Here is a 26,678-nt window from a genome sequence, read left to right as displayed (position 1 = left end):
GGATGGGGCTGTGAGCAACCTGATCTAGTTGAAGATGTCCCTATTCACTGCAGAGGGTTGGAGTAGACGACCTTATATGGTTTCTTCCAACCCAAATTATTCTACAGTTCTATAAACCAAGATCATAAAAAAATACTTGAGAACTTCTTTAATTTAATACTATGAGTACATATCTGAAAAGCAAAAATATCCCAGATGTATCTCTGTACTAACTCTCTTGCCCCTAAATTTTGAAAACCATAAATCAAATACATGCACGTATGTGCCTAGATGCAACTGACAACAGGATAAAATGTCTGATGGCAAGGTAAGGGAACTGCACAGAGCAACTTTCCAAGAAGTTACTCAAACAAAAGTTAGTCTGGGTTTCCTTTTTTGTTTCTTTGGGTTTAAATAGTGTTCAGCCAATAAACAGCAACAAGCAAATGTAAAATACCTTGACTCTGGATATAAGCACAAAAGACCAACCACATCTCTCTAGCAAAGAACACAACACATAGAAAACTGTTTTAAATAAAACAAGAGCTACTCTAATATACTTGGGCACCTGCAATTATTCAGCTCAGTCTCCATGGCTCTTAACTTGGGCAAAAATAAAAGTATACTGGTTCCATAACTCTTTTTCCTTACAAGAAGCACCATTTCACACAAAGGGTATCTTCCCCTCCTCCAGTTAGCTGGTGACTATAGATGTAAGAGAAGAGCAGTATCTATCCTTATGTTTCCCTGTCCATGCTTAGTGCTATACATTTTTAAATCTTCATTTGTTTAACCTGCAATGTTCTGAACTTCAACCAAATACTATAGAACAAGCCAGAAATACATACATTACACAAACACATGTAGGTCTTTCCCTCATGCTTTTTCCTTCAGTGTTTGTGATTGTATGTATATTGTAAAAAAAAAAAAAAGCATTGTAATAATTTTTGTATCAAACCTCAAGAAGTCCAGCTTTTGTGGTCACCACTAACATGTCAGAGTTTCCTTCATCTTCCATAGTGAGCAATTCTTCAACAGGAGAAGCGGTACGAAACTGGAAAGGTGTGCTTGCTCCACGGATTTCTCCTTTGTAAGTCACATAACAGAACTGATAGAATTCTCCATCATCATTTGGTAGATAATATCCTATCAAAATAAATTCATATTTGAAGAAATATTCTACACAAGCTTACAAGTCTTCATCTGCAGGCAGATTACCACATCATGTCTGACTTACAGATTTCATGCTCATTGCCTCACTAAGGCATAAACATATCATCAAAACAGCAGAAAGAAAAAGTCATCCTATTTAGTAACCTTCATCTCCCAGCAATTTCTACTAGCATTTAAGACAAAGATTGAACAGTGTTAGCAACAGTTGCTATATGTACACATCACCTCACATATATTAAGTAATAGCTGCTGTTTATACATTTATGAAACAGAATCATTAGCAATCAGATGCCATGAAGTTGCATCATGTCTACATTACTGTGTGACTGCTGTACAGTCACAGAACAAAGTGATTTTTTGGCCTTGAAATACCTACACAACAAAATACAACAGAAAAAGACAAAATAATATGCAATGACAAGACATCTGCAATTTTACCAGGTACCATTTGTACAGACTTGTTGTTGTTTTGGAGGGAGGGGCTTGTGGGACAAACACCTTTTTTTTTTATTTATTTTTTTTTCTTTTATTTTTTATTTTTTAATGCCAAAGCATAGAAATGCTCTGAATGGATAACACCAGCTGAAAGGGAAGAGTTTGGAGTTTAACAAAGCTTATTTTTTAAAATTGAGAAAAAATCTTCTAGACTTTATAAGGTAAGAATAAATTCTCTTTCTTGAAGCTATGTAATGGTACATGGTGCAAGCAAATAATTTGAGAAGAATTTCTGTGTGACTATCCAGCTGAACTGTTGCCCACTAAAGATTCAAGCCTCTTGCATGACCCAGATTTACACAGTAAGATCTATGAATGTTAAAAAATTATTTCAAGAACTATTGCCATTTTTACCTTTATTAGTATATTCAAGACCCATGCCTTACCCAATTTAATGGTAAGAAAATCAGCCAGTTTTATTCAGAATACTTATTTTCGTATACTGTAGCCAGCCTGAGGATGACATTAACACAATAAATCCTCACCTAATGTTCAGTCCAGCAGGTGATGTCACTCATTTCAGTTCTTATTTCACCACATTTCAATCTTCTCCCTTTCTAACTTTATCATTAACTTTGCACCAACTTTTATTCCAGATTCTTGGAATTCTTTTCTCTAAGTACTCTTAGCTACCTTTCCTACAAATGGTAAAAATTTGCACTTGCTGTATAGACACCATTTGTATCAAGAATTTCATGTTTCCATGAGTCTTATACTTTTATTAACAGTCACTCAGGGGATAGTATCTGAATCTAAAAACATCAGGATTCATGCTTTTGGGCCTGGCTACACTTTCCTATATAGCACTGTAGTTCAGTTTACCTCATTCAGTGCTTAAGTAAGATGAAACTAGGCAGAAATAAATGCAGAACAATCTACAAGAATTGCTGCTTCAGTAGATTTTAATTGTGGTTCAGACAACCTGATTTTAAAACTACTGAAAGTCTTTTTTCTTGTTCTAACATGTACTGGAAAAACAGATTCATGATTATTTTCTTCTAGCACACTTACTTGATCATTAAAAAAAGCACATTTAACATGCTGTACAACATTTACTATTTAGCTCAGATAATTAAGCTCCTGTAAGTTCTACTGATCTCATCTCAGCAGCATTAAAATATCTTGCCAAACACAACCAGGAGACTGTCTGAATGGAGATTCAATCTGGCAGCTCTATAAAAGTGGAGATCTGTCAGGATGGAATGTAACAGATGGGACAGAGATACTTGGTCTCTTCATGTGTGGTAAAATTTTCAACAAACAAAGGACTCATTATGTCATGAAGAGTTCTACTCTTCTCAATCACTTTTCATTTCAGTCCGCCGCAATTTCATTCATTCAGTCAACTTCGTAACTGTAAAAGAAACTAATGATTTCCTTCCAGTTTCTACAGAGCACACACACTTTTCAATCAATGTCAAGGCTATAAAATGGTTATCAGACCATGTGGATATGATCATCATTGAAAGCACCAGAATAAAAAAAGACCTGGCAAGAGATAGAACTCATCAAAGCTATCACTATTTGCAGCTTTAATAAGTTAACAAACTAATACAGTCATCATATCGGGACTTCAGTTATTTTTTTTTAATATGTTTTAAGCAATAAACACATACCCGAACAAAGACTAAGGCCAAGTCTGGGAAGTAAAAAAGAAGGTAAGATTGTACATAAAATTCTGTTTGTAGACAGAAAACCAATAATTCAGTGGAGGTGCTCTTTTCACATGAAATTTTGAATGTGTATAGATTTTCGACATTTGTTGTGTTCTGTGGCAACAAGTTCTGCATGTTGACTGTCTCTTAAAAGTATCATCTCTACCTCCCTTTTGAACTTGTCACTCGGTAGCTTACATCAATGGTTCCTATTTATTTGGATATATAGAATGGTTAATCCACTCATGCTATGGGTAGCTGATTCTAGAGACATCAGTCACTTTACATTATTTCCCTTTCCCAGCCTGAAAAACCTGGCAGAAGGAAGTCTGGAAGGTCACTTTGTCAGGTTTCCCACTCAAGAGACTGTTGTCAGCACCTGAAATTACTGTGGCTGCATCTAAACAGCTGTATGGAATTCTCATCTTTCCAAACCAGGATACTTGTTCAAGAGCTGCACAATAAAAATGCTCTTCCTAATGTCAGACATAAATTTCCCACATCATAACCCATAGCCATTGTCCCTATTTCTATTCAACAAGTGTGGCTCTCATCTTTGTAACTCCACACCTTACAGAAGGAGCTGTTTCTTAGTTTTGATTTCCTTTGTGGCACTTCACTAGACCTGTTTTGAGACTGCAAAGGAGAGGAAGAGGATATGACCTGCATGCAGTGCTGAAAATGTAGTTATACTATAGACTTGTACAGTGCTATAACATTTTATGGTTTGTTCCTTATTCTTTTCTTAAAAGCTTCAGACATTTCCATCAGTTCCTTGCAGCAAAAGGTCCCATGCAACTCTATGACTACTCTAAACCTTCATGAAACCATCATCTGTACTATTTATTCTTTGACAAGAATCACTTCACATTGATAATGTTTAAAGTCTAGAGACTAAAGACTATGTTAAGACACAATGTACTAAGAGATGCCAAGATTAAAAAAGACTGCTGATGATTAAACAAAGTAACTTATTGTATTTTAATCATTTCCAGCAGAGCTCCTCTATCAGTCATGAATATCTGCCATTACTATGTAAAGAACATACTAAGTCACATACTTTTCCTTACAATTTTCCTTGACATCTAAAATAAGACTAAACTTCCCACGGTGAAATGTTGAAAATTCTCCTCCAATTTATCTTTTTTAAACTCCAGAACTGTTATACAACGCTCAGCACTTAAATGAACAGAGAAATATTTAAAAAGCTGAGTAGGCTGGGAAATACAGATGCTGCCTTATCCTCACCTTGAAAAGTCAGCACACAGTTAACAGTTGATCCTTCCACATAATTTTCTGGCATAGGTGACCAAAGAAACGTGTAATAATCTCTTGCAGTACTCCATCCAACCTAAAATTAAATAAACCACAAAAAAAAAAAAAAAAAAGAATTAAAAAATAAAAAACAGAAAGAGAAAAGATTAAACAAAAGAATTTTATATACACCGTTAAGATATCATGGTCTGGCCTTTACAGCATACTGAAATATGCATATTTTTGCTTCAAAATGCAATAAAAAGATACTTAACAATGTTTACAAATCAGGAATATGTTAACAAGCATGTCAAAGATTTAGTATTAATTTTATTAAGCTTGTTACCTAAGGCAGTAAATGGGTCTAAGGCAATAAAAGGGTCTATATAAAGTAAAACACCAGACAGTTTTCACTATATGTTAAACTACTATTTGGTACATTAACTTTTTTCTATAAAGATACACATTTCCATATTTAAAATACAGAAAGATTAATTCTTGACTTTACAGTGAAATTTTCTTAGTGTAAGTTCTGCCAATGTTGACTCTTTTGTGTCCACATCCAACCAGTTCATCAGAAAACAAAAAGGGGGGGAAGCTTTCTCTGCTATTGAAAAGATCACAATTGGCACTTGAATTTTTTTGACAATTTCTGCAATGCTAAAGACCAGCATTTCACTGGGATGCTAATTCTCTCATACATACACACTATGTCAGCAAAGAAAAAAAACAGATCTGCATGAAAATGTAACTCAGCTTAGTCAGCACAGTCTTCCTGCTACCTTCAAACACACTCTGCTTTCAGAGCTTTCCTAAGAGTGCAGTTCTGTAGAATGGTGAGCCACTGGCATGGGCTGCTCAGAGAAGCTGTGGATGTCCCACCTCTGGAAGTGTCCAAGGTCAGGCTGGATGGAGCTCTGAGCAACCAGGTCTAGTGAGAGGGGTCCCTGCCCTCAGCAGGAGGGTTGAAACTACATCTTCTTTAACATCCCTTCCAACCCAGGCCAGTCTATGAGCCGATGATTCTACCCTCTGAAGATGTATATCCCAACAGCCTTGAAATACATGCAACTAAACCAGAAAGCCAAAGCAAGTACAATAAAGCAATGGATACTAATAATAGCATAACAGCAAAGAAAAAGAAGAAATAGATATTATTTATTCCACTGATGAAAAAAAAATACCAAAACCTTATCAAATGCTAGGTGTCACACAATTTATAAGTAACTACTTACTTACGTAAGTATACTGTCATGGGTATAATATAATTCAGATATGGAAAGGGAATAAATTGTTTCCCAATTTTTATCAGGTAATACAGTTTTTCAAGAGGAAGAAGAAAAAAAACAAACACCACACACAAAAACCACATAACAACCAAGAAAAGATTAAGTTACCAATCATGATTTTTATTGTTTCAATAGGCAACACTTCCAAACTCAAAGTTTAGAAGTCTTCCTTTATAAATAATATATTGCAGTAGTGTATTTTAAAAGCATTAATAGCTGGAGTTTTAAAGGAATTTTCAATTAAAAAAGAAAAAAAAAGAACATGGTTAGACAGGCAAAGAGAACATCAGAGGTGAAAGTAATTCAGTACCAGAGCAGCAGCTATATATGTGTACAGGCATACATTTCATGTATGCAAATTAATACACAGCATTAATTTTTAAATTCTGAATACATTATTCCATAGATATCCATTCACTTCTTCACTTTTTATTAAGAAGTGGGGAAAAAAATAATGAAGATGATGGAGCCTTTTTTATATTCTCAAAAAACACAGATTAACAACAGTGAAACCAGATGAAATTCTCATTTTCAGTCTTCTGCAAGGCAACACTCCTTAAAGAGAAGCAGTGCAGGTGCTCAACACATCCACCAGAATGGAATCACCTACTACATCTTAGGCCTATTCTTAGCAAAGAAGATTTCTACAATATCTCCTATCAAGCAGCTTTTAAAGATGTCAATGAAATTAAACTTCCTGGGGTTGTTATTTCCACACTGTTAAATATCTCAGAAATAACAAGGAAAAGTCTTCCAGTAACTTTATGGTGGAAAAAGCATTTTTTTCTAGGTAAAAGTTCACAGGAAAAACATTTAGCAATTTTTCATATTAGTCATTGTCTTCAAATCCAACTCAGATGTTACTACCCCATTTTTTTTTCTGAACTTGCTTTTACTTCGAAAAAGAGAAGCATATACCATTACTTGGTGTCCTAAACTAAAGCATAGCTTTCTAAATGTAGTTCTCAGTGAGTGAAAAGTCAGCACCATCTTTTTCTTTCAGAAAAACTAAATTATCATATCCGGAACAAATATTGTATAGTACTGAAATAATCTTTTCATCTTACTCTAGTTTTCATTTCTGTTAAAAAGCAAAATATGCACACACTGCTTCTGCTGCTACCTTCCCGACTAAAATAACATTGTTCCTTCTGATAATTAACACTGGAAAATGTAGAGAAGAAACAAAATCCAGTGAACATAAACATGAAAATTATCCCCATAGGAGATCAAATCAATTTCTGATGGAGTTTATTCCTGGAATTCTATCTTTTTATTTTTTCTTAGATATCACATATTGATTTGTAAATGTAGTGATTTATAGATATCACATATTGATTTTTAAGTTTATCAATTTATCCTGAAACCAAAAGTGATTTTTATCAATGCTCTACCTGTAGTAGTAATCAATGAAAAGATTTTTTGGAGGTCATTTAAAACGTTAGTCATACTGATACAAACAAAAATAATAATTATGTAGAAAACAAATAACTCTCCTGGTCTGCTTTCTCAACAGGTGCTGTATTTTTAAGTTTAACTGTAATCTGTGGACTACTGGTGAAGAGAAAACTGTGACACATCAAGAGCTAGCAGGGAACACCCAGGAAAGTTTACCCACAAGTGTTTTCTGTAACAATTCCTCACATTTCCTGTCATCCATCATTTCTTTTCCCTGTCTTACACTCTCATGATCATGACAAATCCATCCTTTCTTAATGGGCACACACAAGTTATCAGAAGGTGTGCATTGCCCAACAGCTCTTGTCACTGTTCAGAATTTCAGAAAATGGGGGTTTTCCCTGCTACATGTTGCACATGTCAAAATGTGACAATGCAGAGAAGGAAGTATGAACAAATGTCATCTTCCTCATAGATTAATACATTTTAAAAGGGGAAGATGAGTATTCCACAGCAGAGCAAGTAAACTTAGTAACATTTTTTAACAGCCTTCCTTCATAACAATAAATATCATTAAATTCGACAGGGTTATTTCTTAGATGGCATAAACAAGGAGCAAAGCCATGTAATGATATGCTGAGAATAAAATAAAAACTAGTTTAAGTAATCCATGTTTTAGGTGTAGGATGTAGATCTTTTAAAAAAATAAATCTGTTTTTTTATCAACAGGTTTTAATAAACTTTTATTTTAGTACTTTGTTTCTTTTGTCAATATTCTCTTTAATAAGCCTAGTACGGAGTACACAGTGGTTCCAAACTACAAAATACTATACTAAATACATACATATACATAGTCATAAGCTTCTCTATGACAACAGATTATACTATCACATATATAAGACTACAGTACACACTGGAAGGCTCAGCAATGATTTAAATGTAATCTTTGACATAGATATTTCTTTCAGCTCAGAAAGAAAAGCAACAATTGTCTAAAGATAGGGTTAAAACTACAAGAATAAAATTTAACACCACTTAAAGGAAAGTAAATATAAATTAAGAAACTAAGACTAGTGGCAAAAGCTACAAAGGAAAAGTAAAAAATACGAAGAGAAGATGGGAGTATTAGTCAGCAGGCCCACAGTGAGTTTATGATAAATTTATTTATTTATGATAAATAAAACCCTGTAGCTTTGGAAGCAAAACAAACAACATCCTCAGCAACATCAGGCATATTAGCTTGGAAAAACCGTTTCTTTTTTAATGACAGGAATCAGAAAAGCTAGACTGTTTGTCTTACTGCTGATCATAGCAACAAAACCTACTACAAATAATATAGACTATCTTCCAGGTTAGCCTCTGAAAGGGGAGAGGGATCCAGATTCCCCACAAGAGCCCAATTGCTGTGAACACCTTACCTGTACTACACTGACAGGATGAAAATGGCTATTTAAATTGTTAGACCTCTAAGAACAAAAATCTGGCCATTTAAACTGCCAAAACAGCTGATATGACTAACACTGAGCACCTCTTTTCAGGAAAACATTACAGAAAACAAAGAAATGCTTGTAAGAAAGATTTGAAAATTTAATTTCTCCACTTGAAATTCAAAACAATGAAAAAAAGACATTGAGAGAAATTATGTCCATTATAAAAATATATTTTAAATAAGCCTTCAGTAATACTGTATCATTTTTCATTTCCTTCATTTATTAAGCAAGTTCTAAAAATCTATGAAAATTATGAAAATTTATGAAGCTGCAAGCATATTTATTTACATTAATAATTAGAACTTAACAGCTGTTAAAATATGGTAACAAGGGGAAAGATGTGAAAACCCACGCTTAATTCCTGTTGAAGACTCATGTGAAGCCAACATTTCTATTTTGGTATGAAGAACACATTCTTACCTACCAAAATGTGAAACCAAAGTTAAAGTTAAAAATTTAAAAACGTATCAGTTGAAAAATCCAACTAAACAACCATACACAAAAAAAGAAAAACAAACAAACAAAAATACAACCAACAAAAAGTCAACTAAAAACATGAAACCAAGTTCCAGTCAAAGTGCTAAAGCTGATGCACAGTAAGACTTGCTTACTATCAGAAATCTTAAATAAATGAGAAATTTATATAGGACACACCGAGAAACTTTCTCTGAGCCAGGAAGAGCAAAAAAGGCACAGTTTATTAGTCCAGCTTAAAAAACTGGCACGGGCCATGGCAACCATTACAACATCCACATTCAAGCACACAAACACTGCAAATTATAGAAGAACTCTGAGACGAAGCCTTCTGAAGTTCAGAGGAGAAAAATGAAAAATGACCTGTCAAACTACACTCACTACACTTCACCCGTTGTGAAGCCTGAACTCAGGTTCATCATCTGCATTGACTGACTGTGCTGCTACTGTTACTTTTTAAGGAATTCATTGAAAACTCTGAAAACATTTTGCTCGGAGTTCAAACCTCAAAAAATAGACACATTCTTATTATTTCTCAGCCTAAAGAGCTCATAAGACTTAGAAAATGCAACATCCCTAAAGCAACAGAAAGAAAAAAAAAATCCATTTCACATCTGAGTTAGACAGAAAGCATCTGCTAGTCAATACATTCTTCTATATTCTCTACATTTAATTCTTTCAAACTCCACTCTGAAATGCATTTGTAAATTAGACAGCTGTGCAAAAATGCAACCATTCTTGCTTTCCTTCCAGAAGTTAACCAAGAAACCAAATCCTATTTTCACGTTCTCAGCCATGTTTTTAAACCAAAACATGACTACACATAATTTATCCCACAAAAAATGTCATATCCAGATTAGGTTATTATGTACAATGTATAACTGAAACCTCACTTTATTTAATTTTCCCTCCATAAAATGGAAAGTTTTAACAGGCCATTACAGAGTAATCCACTCATGATATTCCTATCTCCTACTTTTAAGCAAAAAGCCTTATTTCAATTTAGGACATCATAAGCACTTTTCAGTCATATAAACCAACTCATTAGCCACAGTGGAAATGCTGAAGTCTGGTAAAGGTTAAGAGTCCAGCACCAAGTACTTCGCAATTTGGCTGGGCAAGCAGGGACAACTCAGCTGTCCCGTAATACTCACACTAGACAGGTTTTCCTTCTACTAACAAACAGACACGTAGTGCTCACAAAAGCTTTTTCTTTTTCTATGCTGCCCCACAGATACAAGCCCCTTTCTTACTGCAATGTCCCATCACACAGTGAGATTAGCTTTCCCATATTTACATTTCACCCACAGTATGTTTCAACAGAATAGCTTGAAGAAAATTTGCCAAGTAGAAGAATAAACAGGGGGATGAGGAAGGGAGCATAAATAGGCAGTGCCTGTCTGCATAGCAATAATGAGTTATCCAATTTCCACCAGAGGGAAAATAATAACCATTTTATCTCACTGTATCTCCTTCAACTCTCATCTAGTTCATCCTACACAGAATGCAAGCTTTTCTAAGGTAAAAACTCTGCCTTACATCTCCACAGTGTTTTCAGTGTAAAAATTATTTCCAACTTTGTTTTCATTTCTTGAGTTTCAGATGAACATGGAAAATAAATTTTTTTCTGATTCTCCATTTTCTTAAATTTCTTTCCTTTTATAATAGCTTGGTAAAGTCAGTCAATCCAATCTGGAGACAGAGTGCCTTAAAGGAAGACCATCAGCATGGGAAACTCACTTGGCATTTTGTTCCCTGGCCTCAGAAAGCTGTTACACAGCAGAAAGAACAGCAGCATTCATTCTGCTACATTAACAGTGCCTGACCCATCTACACAACATCAACAAGCCAAAGCAACAAATCCAGGAAAACACTTGTTTAGCTGAACCAATTTGGGAATAAACAGTGGACCTTTACTGTAGATACCTAATTACAATCCAATTAAAAAAAAAAAAAGACACAAAAAACCCAACCACAAAATTTATCAGAGTAAAAACTATGCCCTTTTCTAATTTAAAAGGTAAATTAAATAGCTGAGAAAAAAATTTGGCAAAGCACCGTAAGTACTGCAAGAAGACAATGTGCTACCTCTGAAAGAAGCAAAATTACAGACTGTAGATAAGGTTCTGGATGTATGTTATACAGGTTAATTATTACTGACAACAGTAAGTCAGCAGCCTTTCCATGTTTCACATGGTAAGAGACATTTACTTTGCCCCAAACCACAGACAGCACAGGTGTCTAAGGAAAACACTACTGGGCCCAGTATCATAGGAAGAGATTTCTCCAAGCAAGCTTGCTTTGGGCCATAACCTTGAGTAAAGTTACTTCAAAGTCACAGCAATGCCTGTGCTACTGTAGCACATAATCTACAACAGGCAGCTACAAACACCACGTTCTTCTAAAACAACTAGCAGATAGGAAAATGAAAACATCTGGGTGCAGTGAAGCTCATACCAGCCAAAATTACTGAGTTAATTCTGAATATTAACACTGACATGCCATTGATACAATGTACTTTTGGAAACAGGCACCATCAGCAAATAATGGTATCTACACAGCAGTTCCAAAAGAATCAAACTGTATAAAAAAATTCAGAACGTGAACGTAAGGAAAAGTACTTAAGTATTAAGTACACTGTAGTAACATTAAGGCATAGACATTTCAAAGTAAATAAGCAAAGTGAAACCTTGGGGTTTTTACTATGTCTGTGATCACCTTACACCACATGCAACTTTGACTTAGCTAAAATGCTTAAGCCCTCATTTCAGACATGATCCTGTTACTCACGCTGGAATTAAAATCAGTTATACAACAGGAGCCCCAAGGTTGAGACATTCTTGGGTAGAAGATGGCTGCAAAGTACCCTAGATTCTTCATGAAAGGCTGTAATACAAAAATGTTCTCTCAGTCCCAGACCTGAAGAAATCAATTGTCTGGTAGCATTCTCTGCTGAATGTTACAAACACGTATATTAATTTGGACTATTGCAAACATATGGTATTTGATGCAATATCAAGGGACTATCAGGATCCTAAATTATCATCTCTTGTTGGTTATATTTCTACCTCAGAGTTCAGAGGAATGTGTCAAAATAACACTGACAGAGTGCCTAGACCATAGGATTAACATCCTCTATTAGGTATAAATCAAAATAAATATAGAAACTTTATGAATTCCCTAAAAGCAAACCTATTACATATGTAAATTACTGTCGAAAGAAATGTATGACAGATCAAAGAGTAACAAAGTTACTGTTTACTTTAGGAGATAAGTATGAAAATGCATCAAAAAAGAGCAGGTGGGTTTTAAGTGAAGTATTCCCTTGCTACCACATTTCATGAGAACTATCAATTAGCATAATCTTTAATTTCAAAATTGTTACCAGCTACTGACTACTTTGTTATGCCAATTCTACAGCCTACCACACCAAATAGTTTTAGAAAATTAATGACACTTGGAAAAAAACGTTAAAATTTCTTGTCAAAGGTAACATCACATCAAGCCAGATTATCCCTCTCTTCATCTTATATAAAAACACTAAATAAAGTTGCCAGGGACTTTCTTTTTTAAGCCAAGTACTATTTACTTGTCTTTTATAAGAAAGTAAACCAAAACCCAACAGAATCACTCTTAATTCACAGATACAGCAATTCTCAAAAGCATTCTCAATTCCAATAATTCTTTTCCCAACTATTTTAACAACAGGACATACACTTTGCACCACACATTCCTATCATGGCCAGCTGTGCAGTGATAATTCTATGCCAGAAAAATGGTATTTCTATATGCACGTGGCAAATAACACATCCAGATGTTTTCTTCTACTTCAGAATGTATACATGGAAGTAATTGTTGCTTAAGTTATCAATCTACAACAAAATCAGGATATTGAAATGACTCACACAACCTGTACTATTTTTAGCAGTCCAAAGGACAAAGATACAGCTATAGATTTTTGCAGGACAAAGATACAGCCATACTGCCTTGTTAAAATGTAAACATCAAGTTGATTCTGAAGTCTCTATCAAATACAGTGTTAAACTGTGACAAAAGTTTTTCACCACAGATAATTTAATTCTGAGATCTTCTATAAATAAGGACATTGAAAAGACAGAAATTAAATTGCATGTAAACACAGGCACTGCACTGATGCACAAACAGTAGCTCAGACGTGGCCTTGTAAACACTGAGAACTCTGTGAGCAAGAGGTACTTTTCGTGTTCAAATAAGTTACTAAGATCTTCCCAATTCTAATTATTCAGTTAATCCATATATTAGGTTACCAAAACGCTAGCTCACCATTTTTAAGGTGTGAATATTAAAAACTTGAAAATTAAGAAATATCCTTTTCTTCTCTAGGGATATCCTGAGACAGTCAATGTCTACAACTTGTCAATATCCTAGAAGAATGGTAATGTAGGTAACTTAGAAAAATGTGTCAACAGAACAGAAAAGTTTTGATGGAATAATTAATTAATGACACAGCAAGACCAAAGTCATTAGCTTAACATATGTAAGCTTGATTACATGCTGATATTGCAGGTCATTCCAGCATGCTTGTCTCAGCTAAATTCTATCTTCAGAAATGCACAAAGTACTCTGAGATACCCCACAAACACCTACACCTTTAACATTGCTCTCTTGATGTGATATCTTCATAACGCCCATAAGAGCCTTTCCTTGTGCCTTGAGTAAACCTGCCTCTCTTGTATACTGAACATTTGACAGCCTTATTTGCAGACATATGCTGCACACAAAGAGGTAGGCACTGCTTCCTAGAAACCAAGCAGGTTTTTCAAACACTTCTGCAAATCTGGACATTATGTATTAATAATGCAAAAAAATATCACTCAGCCATATGATTATTTTATAGACATGAGATGTAGACTTCCCTAGCCGGAAATTAGGACTACCTACAGACATGCCAGTTTTGCAACCAGATGCAGTGCACACATTCGTTATTTTTCCTCATTTCAAAGGTTTAGATTTGGGTTACATTAAAGGCCTCTCCAGATTCCGATTAGAGATGAGCAGAAACAAATAAAGAGGTCTTGGATCACTCTAGGAATACAGACCTCCTATGGAATCAATCAAGGATGGTAAGTCTTCTCACCTTTGACTCCACACTAGGAACCCACAGGTCATGCTGCACAGAAACCCTCAGTAGAGGGAAAGCTGATCTCAAATTCTAGTTCTCATAAAACTGTATGAACAAGAACTCAGGCTCAGGGTGTCCATGTCGAATACTAGACCAGTACTTAACTGAAAAAAATGCCCTTTTTTTTCTTGGTAACATGCAGTGATATAACTTATCAACACCTTTTAGCGCTTGATTACAGATGATTCTCCAGAATACCATAAAAACAAAAAAGCACATGGCAGCAATGACAGACAACAGATTTGAAGACTGAGTCAAAACCTGCGTTTGACTCTTCTCCTTTAGGGGACAAGTAAGAAAAATAAACACAAAACCAATAAAAATGCATATGTGTAACTTCTGCTCTAAAGAATAGTATCTTCAATATTGTACCCCCTACATCTCCCAGTTTTTGCCAGATGTCCAATCCCAGAATTAGTGTATGCATTTAGATACATCTAGCTTGTAAAAAAAATGGTACATCTAAAATAATTCTCCTATATTGAACATTACTATTCCAGTTTATGAACACTTTATTTTTCTGAACAATACAAAATTACTTGTCTGGGAACAGTTTTAAACCTGTTACTGCCACTGCAAAGAGCCTTCTGCTCATTATTGCTGAAGTTCAATATTTAGCAACTTACACTGGGAACAAAAAAAAAAAAAATCACATTTCACCTACAGCATATGCAGAGAATTTGGTAGAGTCTTAACTTCTACAATTTTAAGTTATTGAGAACTCTAAAAAAGTTTGAAAAACAAGCTTCATTGTCATTCCATATTAAGCAGCCAAGCCAATAAAGCAGACATAGCCCTTCCCAGTCCCCTTTTTTTCATCATAGTGACGCCAGCACAGCTGCCCACTGCACCACACCATGATCAAACTGAAGAACCAAACCAGTTATGAAATAAGATGGTAAGAGCTGGGGGAGGAGAGGCTGTATTTTCCTGGCAGATCACCCCAGATCCGTTTCACTAACAGCCGGACAGGCAAAACAAAAGCAGTAGTATAAGGATATACAACCAGTATTTACTCAAGACATCGTTGTTGCTGAAGAAATGCACTTGCAACCTAAATAAAAACCATTCATTTAAAAAGGTATCTGATTTTTTACCTAAGATTTTTATAAGTTTAATAAAAAAATTCTTATCTATCCAGAAGAGCAAACAAGATAGAATACTGCTGAAGCCACTGACCCTTAAAATTCAACAAAAATCAACATCAGAACCAACAACAACAACGTTCACAGAGCACAGGAAGAATGTTACTTCATACTTATTTTCTACACCAATTTGAAATTACCACTGTTTGTTGGGGTTTTCTGCTGAGGTTTTTAAATTTTTTTTTAACTAGGTGCCTTTTTCCTCTGTCCACTAGTCACCATTACACTACCTACCTTCTGTACAATTTCAGACAAAGGTTAAAAATAACACCAGCTTGAACAGATATGTTTTCTAAGCAACTTATGCACTCCAAAAATACAAAGTCAACTTTATTCCCTCTGTGGGAACAGCCTGTGAATCGACATTTTGAGATCTCTCACAGAAACTCCACTTTCATTGCATACTAGCCAATATGAGAGGTCGCTAATTATTATTCTCATAATTAGTCAAGATTTGGTTTTGTCCTTTTTTTTAATCACAGGCTCAATTTACTAACCATGCATTGCATCCTTTGTATGTGTTTTAGAGAAGTAAATGATAAAACTCCTTCTTGCTTTCAACATGTTTCAAGCCACGTTCAGGTGCTTTGTCATTTGTTCATGAACAATCAGTTCTCTAGAAGTCACTCATTTTTACACTCAGATCACAGTACAGTACAATTTCTATTATCTATCCCAAGATGACTATGTTTTCATGGTTTATTTCACCACAAACATTACACATACATATTTGTAGACACAGATACAGACAGCTGGCTCCATTTAATTCACTGTACTGTAACTATACTAAGTATATTCATACCACTTACTGTAAGCTGATATTACCACTAAAAGAAAATAATTTTTATTCTTTTCCCATCTTGCAACACTTCCTTCCTTTGTAGTGATGAGAATCAGGCAAAGTGGAAATTCAGTTGGGGAATTCCATTCAAATAATCTAGTCACAAAACACTGGTCTTAATCAATTCTCTGATTAGATTCGCCACACAAGATCTCGTTTCACACAAAGAGGAAGCACAAGAAACAAGCCTGTTTCTTTGAACAGTAGCACTACCTTATGCCAGCTGAACATGTTTCTCAAATGACTGCCAAAGTACTACCTGCCTCTGTCAAAGCAGAATAAACTAGAATATCAATAGTTTATCAAATCTATCATGACAGTCAAGATGAAATCAGATACCTGTAGATTGTACACAGCATTTTGTGTAATCACTGAAAAATTGTTTCCCAACTTCTCTCTTTTACCTAATTAGTAATTCTAGTCCTGTCTGATTGCCTCCCTCACTTAGGCCAACAGACAAAGCCATTATGTTCACATTTCAAAAATTTCAAGATGCTAACACTCAATGCAAACAGAATCATCTATAAAGTTTTGATAAAGAGGAGGTTTTTTTACATTTCACAAATGCCATTAACTAAATGTTCAAGTGTTTTCTCAGTTACATAATTTGTCAAAACTTTGCAAATAAAACACACACGGACTTATTTTTAAAGATTTCTTACTAGGGAAATGTATCTTGGAAGGCTAATGCTTTCCTGGCACAATTTAGAGGTACAGTCACTGCATATTGCATTAAAAACACATCTGCTTTGTTACAGAGCACAGTATTTCTGTATTGCAGAGGAGTAATTTAGCTTGAATAAAGACTCATAATCTGCAGATTACAACGAGGCAGATCATCTACATTTGAAACAGTGAATTGAGTTCTATGGGAAATATGCTCCAGTAACAAATTAGTCCATCACCCTTCTCCCCTCCTCACTGCCAAAGCATCACTTTGTAAAAGCCTGAATCAAAATTTCTATTAAATAAAAAGCAAATAAGGAATTCAAGCACCATCTATTAGGAGCTATACTGACAAAGATAGACAAATCAAGGTCTGAAACAGAAGCAGATCTAAGAATTAATCAATTTCTAACCCCATAAATGAAACTTTACTAACCTTTGAAAACATCTCCAAGTATCTTTTTTCCAAGGATCTGTTTTGAGTAACTTTAGTGATCTATACTGCTCAGCCTGTTCTAGCAATAAAAATTAGTCAGGGATGTGGGTCAGGTTATCTCCAGCTTAGTTTTCATTCTTTGCACACATATTTCACACACAGTATCACATTCTTCACTCAGTCCTGTTCACAACGTCCCTCTGCAACCATACATCTCTTCTCAAATAATTTCCATTTAATTCTGCACACATTAAACCTTCTCCTTACTCCAGCAGACTTCCAGCTGGACTCAATCCTCTAGTTTTGGTCTCTTTGTTACAAAACTGACACTCTAACAGCAGGAATCAATACATCACTTAAGTGATATTCAACTTAAAGATTACTGTTGTTGAGATTTATTTTTTTAACTTGCAAGAGAGCAAGCAAACATCTGAAAAATAGAATATTTAGAACAAGCACAACTTACCTTGAAAATACCAACCCAGTCTTTCTGATGAGGATGGATAAACTGGGTCAGAGTGTAGTGACATTCAAGATGTGTGTTTGGAAGGTAACTTTTCGCGACATTTTGAAAAATCACGTGTGCAAAATTGGAGGTCTGCAAAGTGCTAGAAGACGGAACTTCTTGAAAGGATGACATGATTACCTGCAACAAAATTGTAGAAGTTGCTACTTAAACGTAGTGGAAAAACTACTGAAGTTACAAAAATTCATCTAGTTGAAAAACATATGACAGAAAAACCTAACAATTAGTTCCCCTGCTCCGAAAACAGAGTGTCATAGACTAAATTTACCAAAGTACCCTGCCTCAACATCTCTTCAAAACAACCACATCTCAGAATAAAAAGAGCAGTCATTTCAGCAATGACATCAAGATAGAGAGAAAGCATTGCTTAGCTGAATGCTCCCAGTGTCAGAAAGTGGAAAATAAAAGCAGTAGTGTGAAAACAAAGCTGGGCTGTAACTTAATGAAAGATTCTTAATGGTTCTAGACATGATAGAGAAAGGAGAAACAAAAGTTCTGTAGTTTTCCTCCCTGCTTTAAACTTTTCTCAAATCTGTACTGTTCATGCTTTTCACAACATTTTTACACATGAAGCTTTTCCTCCCCTCTCAGTAAAAGTATCCAAGTTCCATTTTGAGAATTTTTTTTTTTAAATAAGAAAGTTTAAGTAAACAGGAGGGTTTTGTTTGGGCTCGCTTTTTTCCCTTCTTCAAGAGTTTTCCTGCCCCCGCTTAGCGGGCTGTGGGCATCTTTTACTATTCTAACTGTAACATATACTTCGTGTTTAGCTTCATAACCATAAACAATGGCCTGCATTGATGGCAAGAACACTGAGGTATGTATGCAGTTGGAGGGATTAACATTAATCAGTTGGACTGCAAAAGCTTTTAATTCTTTAAAATTCAATTTAATCATTTAATTAATGCTCACCACCTCATTCAGGAAACACAGTGCTACAAACTACAGCAACACAAGATGCTTCACGAGCAGAACAAGAACATCCCCTCCTCAGATTCGGCAATATCTGCCAAAAATAGAATACACACAACTGAGAAGTTTCAAGTCTCTAATTCCATTGTCCAATCACAATTTTGTCAAAGCATTTGATATTAGGAGGATTAGGGCCTTATGTATCTGACATTTGTGGAACGATGAGCTATCCTGTTCTTGCAATTGCTGTTTAAAGTAATTTTATACTGACCAAGCACATTCACATGTTACCTTGAAAGAGGTAACTGCCAAGTGTGTGACATAATATATTACTTTCATTGAAGATACATGTGGAAAACAAAATGAAAAGGAGACAGGCCACTACAAGCCTCAAGTAGTTTTCAAGCATGAAAAGCTGTTAGATTACCTCCTATAGCCTTTTAAAATTTCACCAGTTAAAAAATAAGGAGTGAGGACCTTGTGCTTTCTGAAACAAAATGCACTCTGAAGTAAACAGGTATCCATCATCCAAAACAAGGAAAAGGTAAATACAAGGGAGCTTTTTTTAGTTTTAAGTCCTCAATATTTTAAGCTTATTACTGCTCAATTTAGAATATCACATGAAGAATATCACGAAGGGGCGGGCAGCCACATTATTTCAATGTATCAGATGTCAAATAAAATACAGTCTCGTTTACTAACCAACACAAAAACACCAAGCTTGTGAAGATTAATAGATATAAAAGAAAAAAAAAGAACTTCCACAAGCAAGAAACCGAGTAAAGATCAAAACACAGTTTTCTAGAGACAACAGGGCACACAATAAATCCTATCAGTTACGTAGCTTCAGAATCCAGAATACGAAATGTTACAGCACAGTAAAATCCCGGAAACTCCCACATATCTCAAAACAGAGGATTACATTCAAGGTATCTCTCAGTTTCACTCTGAACTATAAACGGTATGCATCAGCAATTTTTATAGTTCTAAAAGAAAAAGAAAAATCTTAATTCTTTTCAATTGCAACAAACTAATTCACTTTTAGTAATTCAGTAACTTAACCAAATAACACTGGCAAGAAATAGTGCGTTTAATTTCCATTAGCTAGAATAAGTACAAAAAGAGTAAACACAGCATTAACAATAAAAACAATTTAATTTTTTTCATTGAAGTCTGTTTTTAAAATTGTGTAGCTCAGCCCAAGCACACGTAACAAAATAAAAAAATTAAAATAAAAAAATTTAAAAAAAAAAAAAACACCACCAACCAAAAGAAAAAAAAATCCATTCCTGCACACTGGTTGTCAGCTGTCAACTGAGTACTAGCCCTCGTGGAATCAGTAAAGGTTTGGGGTTTCCAAAAAAAAGCAGAACTGCCCACAAATCTGACTTGTGCAGACCAGCACAATCATCTGGGATTACTGTTGCCTAGCAAGAAAATCCCCGGAGCTTAGGTGATGCTCAGATCTACTTACAGTTCAAGGATAGTTATGGGGATGCTGGGTACTTGCTTGCTTAACTCACAGCTACCGGCTAGGAAGAGGAGGAGGAAGAGCTACGCACAGGCTTCATTCCTGACACGGCAAGCGCTTCCCACGGGAAGGCTGAACGACGCGTTTGTTTTTGCGCAGCGCAAAGGACGGCGGAAAAGAGGAAAAGCTCGTCGGGCAGGAAAAACAAAAGCAGGACGAGTCGCACCACCCCAGCCAGCTCCTCCTGGAGTCCTCCAGCTGCGGTCCCGGGCCCCCGACACCCCCGGCCCCCACCTGCGCCCCTTCCCCGCCGCTGCTCCGCAGCCTGCCCGACGCGGTCACCTTGGCTCCGGGCCTTCGCCTTCCTCCCCGGGCAGGGGAGCCCCGCCGGCTCCCGCAGCCCGGCCCCGCCGCTCCGCTGCCGACCACGGCCGGCCCGAACAGCTGGCGGGGAGCGGTGGCGCAGAACCGCGGCCGCACGGCCCGGCCGCCCCGGCCCGGCCCAGAAGCGGCCAAAAGCCGCCGGGAAGGAACGTGTCAACCCTGCCCGGCCCCCTGCCAGTCCCGGACGGCTCTTACCTAAGCAGAAGCGGAGGGCGCTGGGGACATCAACATGGGGCCTCCGCCACCAGCACCGCGCAGCCCCGCCCGTCCGTCCGCGTCACTTCCAGCGCGGCCCTGCCCGCACGGGGCGGGCCCCGGCGCGGATCCGGCTGGGCACCGAGAGGCTCCCGGCGGTCTCCGCCTCCAGCAGGCACGGGCACACGCCCTCGGCCGGGCTCGTGGGTGCGGGCGCGGCGCTGTATGCCGTGCCCGACTGTAGGGCTGCTGTTACCTCCGTACAGCGCTCCCACGGTGCTCTCCCGTGCTGTCCGTGATTACATCACCTCTGTCGCACCCTCTTACCCGAATTAATCATCTCCTCTTCCGTCCCACGTCAAGACACAGGCGAGCCGTCAGCCTGTAGGTCACCGTTAATCTGCCAGCTTCTGCAGCTCTTCCCAGGGCAACGGAGGGGTGAGATAAGAGCGACTGTAAACGCTTACACCGGGTTCTGCCTGGGTCCCTTGGAGGATCGCCATGGAAGGGCCTTACATCACACACAGCACCGACTCAGACAGCCACGGAAGCACAGAATCATTGAGGCTGGAAAACACCTCTGAGCTCATTGCGTCCAACCCTTGACCCATCACAGCCTTGTCAATTAGACCGTGGCACTAAATGCCACGTCTTTTCTTGAACACCTCTAGGGGCTGGTGACTCCACCACCTTAACCACTTTAGTTGCCACAAGTTTATACACGATTAATACCTTTTATCGAATCTGATAGTTTTAAAACCGTCTACATTTAAATGGTTTGGGCATTAAGGCTTTTCTGACTATGCTCACAACTATGTCACAAACTCCACTTAATTTTCATCCAAAAGCATCTCAGAGCACTGACCAGAGTCACGGCGCTGAGTAAAAGCAAGCAGTGATGAGTTGCCATCACTGATACCCAGGATTTGTCCCAGTGCACTCAGTGTTGGTTACCACTACCAACTGTCTTCAATCATCTTAAATTCTTTGCTGCTACCATTTCTTACGTGTGTTCATGTGTATTTTAAACAAATTATGTGGCGAGACATAGTGTTATTATAAATGATTAATCATTGGAATTATTGAGTTAAGTTTCTTACAAGTTCACCTGTTTTTTTGTGGTCAATCCTAACAGAAATGAAACTAAAATGGAGCATAGAAACTGTCTTTAAGTAATTGTGGTTATTCATTGTACTTGCACTTTTTGTTTCTGAAAACAGTTACATGTCTTAAGGTGTGCCACAGATGACTAAGTTATCCTTTGATTGGTAGCCACAACGAATAATCTCTTACATCATTCACATCATTCCATGTTTCCCTGGAAACCAATAAATTCCCTGCATAGTAAGTACTAACTGATCATTTTAGAAGACACAAGAAGTGTATGTAGAGCAATCTCACCTGTAAGACCAGACGAACTTTTGTAGTGGAAAATGAAACCAGTATCTTGTTCAGCAATAAATATTTGTAAGGAGGCAGGAAGAGCTATTTCTTCTTATCTCAGCCCTGCATTTCTTCTCCTTGCTGCTCTCTGCTCTGTGTGATATGATAAAGGACTGTCTAAGGGTCATAAGACACTATTCTCATGTGGGCTGGAACTTAGGAAGAACTCGGGGTTTACAGTCACCAGCTGGGGAATATCAGCGTTAGTCAGACTAAGTAGTTTTGCTTTCATTTCATTTCAAAGCCATTATAATGCAGTTTTATGGGAATATAATGGGAGATCTGAAATAAAGATTTTCTTTTGCAGCTAACAATTTTTTTTACAAGTGAATGCCTGGAAAAACAAACAAATGAACAACTCACCTCTGTTTCCTAATTTTGAGAAATATACTTGTCCCCAGTTCTGAGTTTTTTAAGAAACTTGAGATATTTCCATGTTCACTTAATAAATATTCATTCAGTCAATAAAGGTAGTTATGATTTATTCATAATTCTGTATTCAGCTATTATTTCTATTGCTTAATGCATATGGAAAAGGTTGAAAAACCTACATATGCTGGCATCCACATGAATAGTGTAAATATTAGGACAAATAAACCAAGAATAATTTTGTCTTTTCTTGCACTCATATCCATGATTTTCAGGAAAATGTGTTTTTATACTTCTAAACTCACTATCTTAACCACATATATATAGTGGTTTTAATACATACATAATATAAAACTATTTCTGACTAAAATAAACGTGTGGTTTAATGTGCTCTCATGTATGCTTTTGCATGCTAGGTTTAGATGCCAATCTTATCCCTCTTGAATTTATAGCTATTTTACAGAAAGATGGTGCAGAGCCTTTTCTAATTTTGTTATTGTCTTGACCGAAATGGACAAGTGACACACAGTGATCCCAGAATCCACAATCAGTATCCTTGTACAACGATCTGAATCAAGAAAAATGTGACTGGAACTGGTGAAACTTGCACTTGGCTGAGAATTAATGTTTGAGTGCATTAATAAGTCTGAATTTGCTAGACAGATACTATTTCCTGAAATTCATCCATATGATATAAATATTTCAGGAAACTTGCTCTTGAGCAGAAGGAAAATAAAAAACAAACAAAAAACCAAACGAGCAAACAAAAAGCCACCCAAACAAAAATCCCAAACAAAACCAAAAAAACCCTCCAACACTACTTTTCTATCCTTGCTTACATTCTCTGTAAAATATTTAAAACAAAAAAAATGTTTGATATCACAATTTCTAACAAAACCTTACTCTTGTGAGATTCTCTTAACACTAACACACTAATTAGAAAAGCTTATTACAGGTATGGTGACAATAATCCCATCCCCTTCTGGCTTGATTTTCAACTTTCCAACTCCACTGATTTCAGTAACATGAAACTGGTTTTGTTCAAGCCAGTATTTTACCACAAATGGTACAGTTTCTTAAACACATATCCAGTAAATGTGTAGCCAGTATTTGTGCATATTTAGAAGAAAAAGGAGCTATGAATGTCAAGTATCTTTTAAATTAAAATGTATGTGTGTGTGTATTATCAAAACCATGTTTGTTGGAAGGGATGTCCAGAGGAAGGAACGTGTAGCTGAGGACCTTGCCCAGTCACATTTCAGATGTCTCCACGGATGGAGACATTCCACTGTCACCTAAAGAACTTCATTCGGTGACTGAAAACACTCATTGTAAAAAAGTCTTTTTTGTATCAAATTGCAATGTCCCATTTCCATGTTTTTCTTTGTATCGATTTGGAATATCCCATATTCCAATGTGTTGTCTCTTGCCTCTTGTTCTTCCACTGTGCACCTCTGAAGAGAATTCTGTTCCATCTTTTCTACACCCTCTGCTTAGCTGCTTGTATATAGCAATAGACCTGAGGCCTTCTATAGGCTGAAAAAGAAACCCCTGCTCTCTCTGGTTTTGTGCCTATATGCACAATCTCCAAGGAATATATGTCAAATACATTTCATTAGGGTATTGGTTTTGAAATAAAAAGCTGGAAGAACCCTTTTTTTAAGGATCTTTATTTCTGAAGTGTATAAATAAGACGACAATTATACAATGGCAAATTACAACTGGGGTTGCAATAAAAATATTAAATAAAGTAAAAAGTGTGTGTGAATTCAATAACTGGATTTGAATATTACTAGATTCCAAAGAAGTTTGAAATTTGGTATGGGATGCACAGATGTCCCTGCTTTGTAATTATTCTGAGACGCTGCCAGGATGAGACTAGTCCCTCCTCAGGCATGAGATGAATGAAGAATAAAAACATGCAGTTAACTGGACTTGCCAAAGGAAATGGGGACCAATTACAGACTCCCAGGGAACAAGGTCTCGGGTGCTTGCAAAACATTATTTTTATAACTACACTGTCTTCTTCAACCTGTAAGCTCCTTCAGTAATTTAGAGCCTTGAAATTAAAAATGAATCCCTGGCACATCTGTTTAACCTTAGATATATGTGAACTTTTATTCAGATTCAGAGCCTAACATTTTTTTCATTCGTTTACTTTCTATATTACTGTAATCTGAACCAAACCCATGATGAGTTTTCAAACTATCCCCGAATTCCTTCCCTCTGAGGCCCATCTTTGCTTTGCATGAGTGACAGAAAAATTATATATTTCTAGATTTTGTTACCAGAGACAGGTACTTGATGTTGTGGATATTCAATCTATTGGCATGACATGATGATATTGATAAAGTGTGGTAAGGAAATGTTTCAGTTCTAATGATTTGATTTCATTTTGGTTTGACTCCTATTTCAACACTTCCAAGTTTTAAAAATATGGGCCACGTGAGATGTAAAATATATATATTGATGTACTAATCAGAAGCTCTTTCTGGTCATGTTGTAAAGCACACTTAATCAACTTCTTTAAGATCATATTACAGAAAGCTATTAACTATACTCTTAAAACAGTTAAATAGTTATAAATAATGTTTTATGTTATGGCTGACAACACGGAATTGCCCAGCATTTAAGGGAACCTAATCACAGGGCATGCAGTCTTGGCCTTCCAGTAAGATGGTGTGGCAAAACTTTGGAACATATTAGAAATCCCATACTATTGCTAACATTTCCTATTAAGGAGAAAGTTTTTCTCTGTGTATTTTGGATTTCTTTTCCAACACTTAATTGCAGCTGATGAAGAAAAGCTATTCAAAAGCTGCCAGGATTTTTAAATCTGTAGAGTGAGATTGATGAAATTTGTGGGTTTTCCCAAAAGAGTATAGGTGAGAGCAGACATGTAAATTTTGTATGTGTGTGCATGTATGTGTGTGACAGAGGAGAGAGCAGGAGCTTACTTCTAAGGTGTGAGACTTGGCAGCGCTGCACTGTACAATGGGCACAAGAAACCGCATGTCTGTAAATGACTGCATTTGAATTGCTGTTACCTCACTGTTGGGTTACTGTATTGTTAAAGTGAAAAGGAATGTTTTTAATAAATGCAAATAATGAATTAAATGCTTGCACATACTGTGGCTTTACCCTCTGGTGTGTAATTAATATATATGCACTGGAGACCCAGGTCTGGGGGAGTGTTTCATTTCTTATTTATGATGTTTGCAAGGGTTTTTTTTTCCCTCCAGCATACCTCTTACTGGCATACACAGAACGGCATGTAAATGACCACTGAGTAGGTGTCACTGAAATCTTAGCAGATATAGAACAGGTAAATACCTTTGTTTGGTATGCTTTAGTAGATTTACTGTTTCTCTCAGCCTTTTATCTTTTCTATCTGAAAGTAATAGGAAGCTCCCAAATGACCAATATTTTGTTTTCAGAGGCAGGAAAATGCATGTGGCAGGAAACAAACAAGCAATGAGATTTAAAAGTTCTTGTACCTCAGAGCACAGCAGTTAACCCTGAGGGACTGAAAGTAGAAAGGCACTTTCCACAGCAGCCTACAGCACGCTTCTTGTATCCCCTTCTGGGTCCCCCTCCAGCACTGGCTGACAGAGCACAGAAGCGTCTGTACACTGTATGTGCATGAAGCTTGGCAGCTTTCCTATTTTCTCATAATGGTAAATGTTTTTCTGAAAGGATCTAAAGATGTCTGTGTCATACTAATGCTGTCTCCAACTCCTCTAGCCTGGCTCAGGCAGTTGTTGTGTCTCCACCATTATACTGGTTTTTCTTGCTCCTTGGCTCCCTGAGCAGCTGTGGTTGAACTGGGTGGCTTGGTGCAGCTTCACAGTTCCCTGCTGACACCACTACCACCTGAGTGATGCAAGAATTCTTTGTCAGCCTTGACTTGGCACCAAGGAAAAGG

General features: G+C 36.8%; 1 protein-coding gene across 7 annotated transcripts in view; it reads right to left on the bottom strand.

Moving 5' to 3' along the window:
- Window positions 1-21,219, bottom strand: part of TAX1BP1 (Tax1 binding protein 1) — a 55,076-nt gene extending 33,857 nt beyond the window's left edge. For 3 of the 7 annotated variants that reach the window (XM_014894053.2, XM_088163483.1, XM_088163472.1), the window contains exons 1-4: window positions 20,942-21,078; window positions 17,923-18,102; window positions 4,551-4,653; window positions 938-1,125 (exon numbers count right to left, since the gene is read on the bottom strand). In XM_014894053.2, the coding sequence (XP_014749539.2) occupies window positions 938-1,125; window positions 4,551-4,653; window positions 17,923-18,096 (465 nt within the window). In that variant the 5' untranslated portion in view covers window positions 18,097-18,102; window positions 20,942-21,078. Of the gene's footprint in view, window positions 1-937; window positions 1,126-4,550; window positions 4,654-17,922; window positions 18,103-18,891; window positions 18,983-20,941 lie in introns of those variants that run through there. The other 4 variants (XM_088163476.1, XM_088163497.1, XM_088163488.1 and 1 more) reach the window with 3 other exon arrangements.
- Between the last annotated feature and the right edge of the window lie 5,459 nt (window positions 21,220-26,678).

Source organism: Sturnus vulgaris, chromosome 1 (assembly GCF_052056855.1).
Source record: "Sturnus vulgaris isolate bStuVul1 chromosome 1, bStuVul1.hap1, whole genome shotgun sequence".
Classification (NCBI taxonomy): Eukaryota; Metazoa; Chordata; class Aves; order Passeriformes; family Sturnidae; genus Sturnus; species Sturnus vulgaris.
This window is presented reverse-complemented; position numbering and strand designations above follow the sequence as displayed.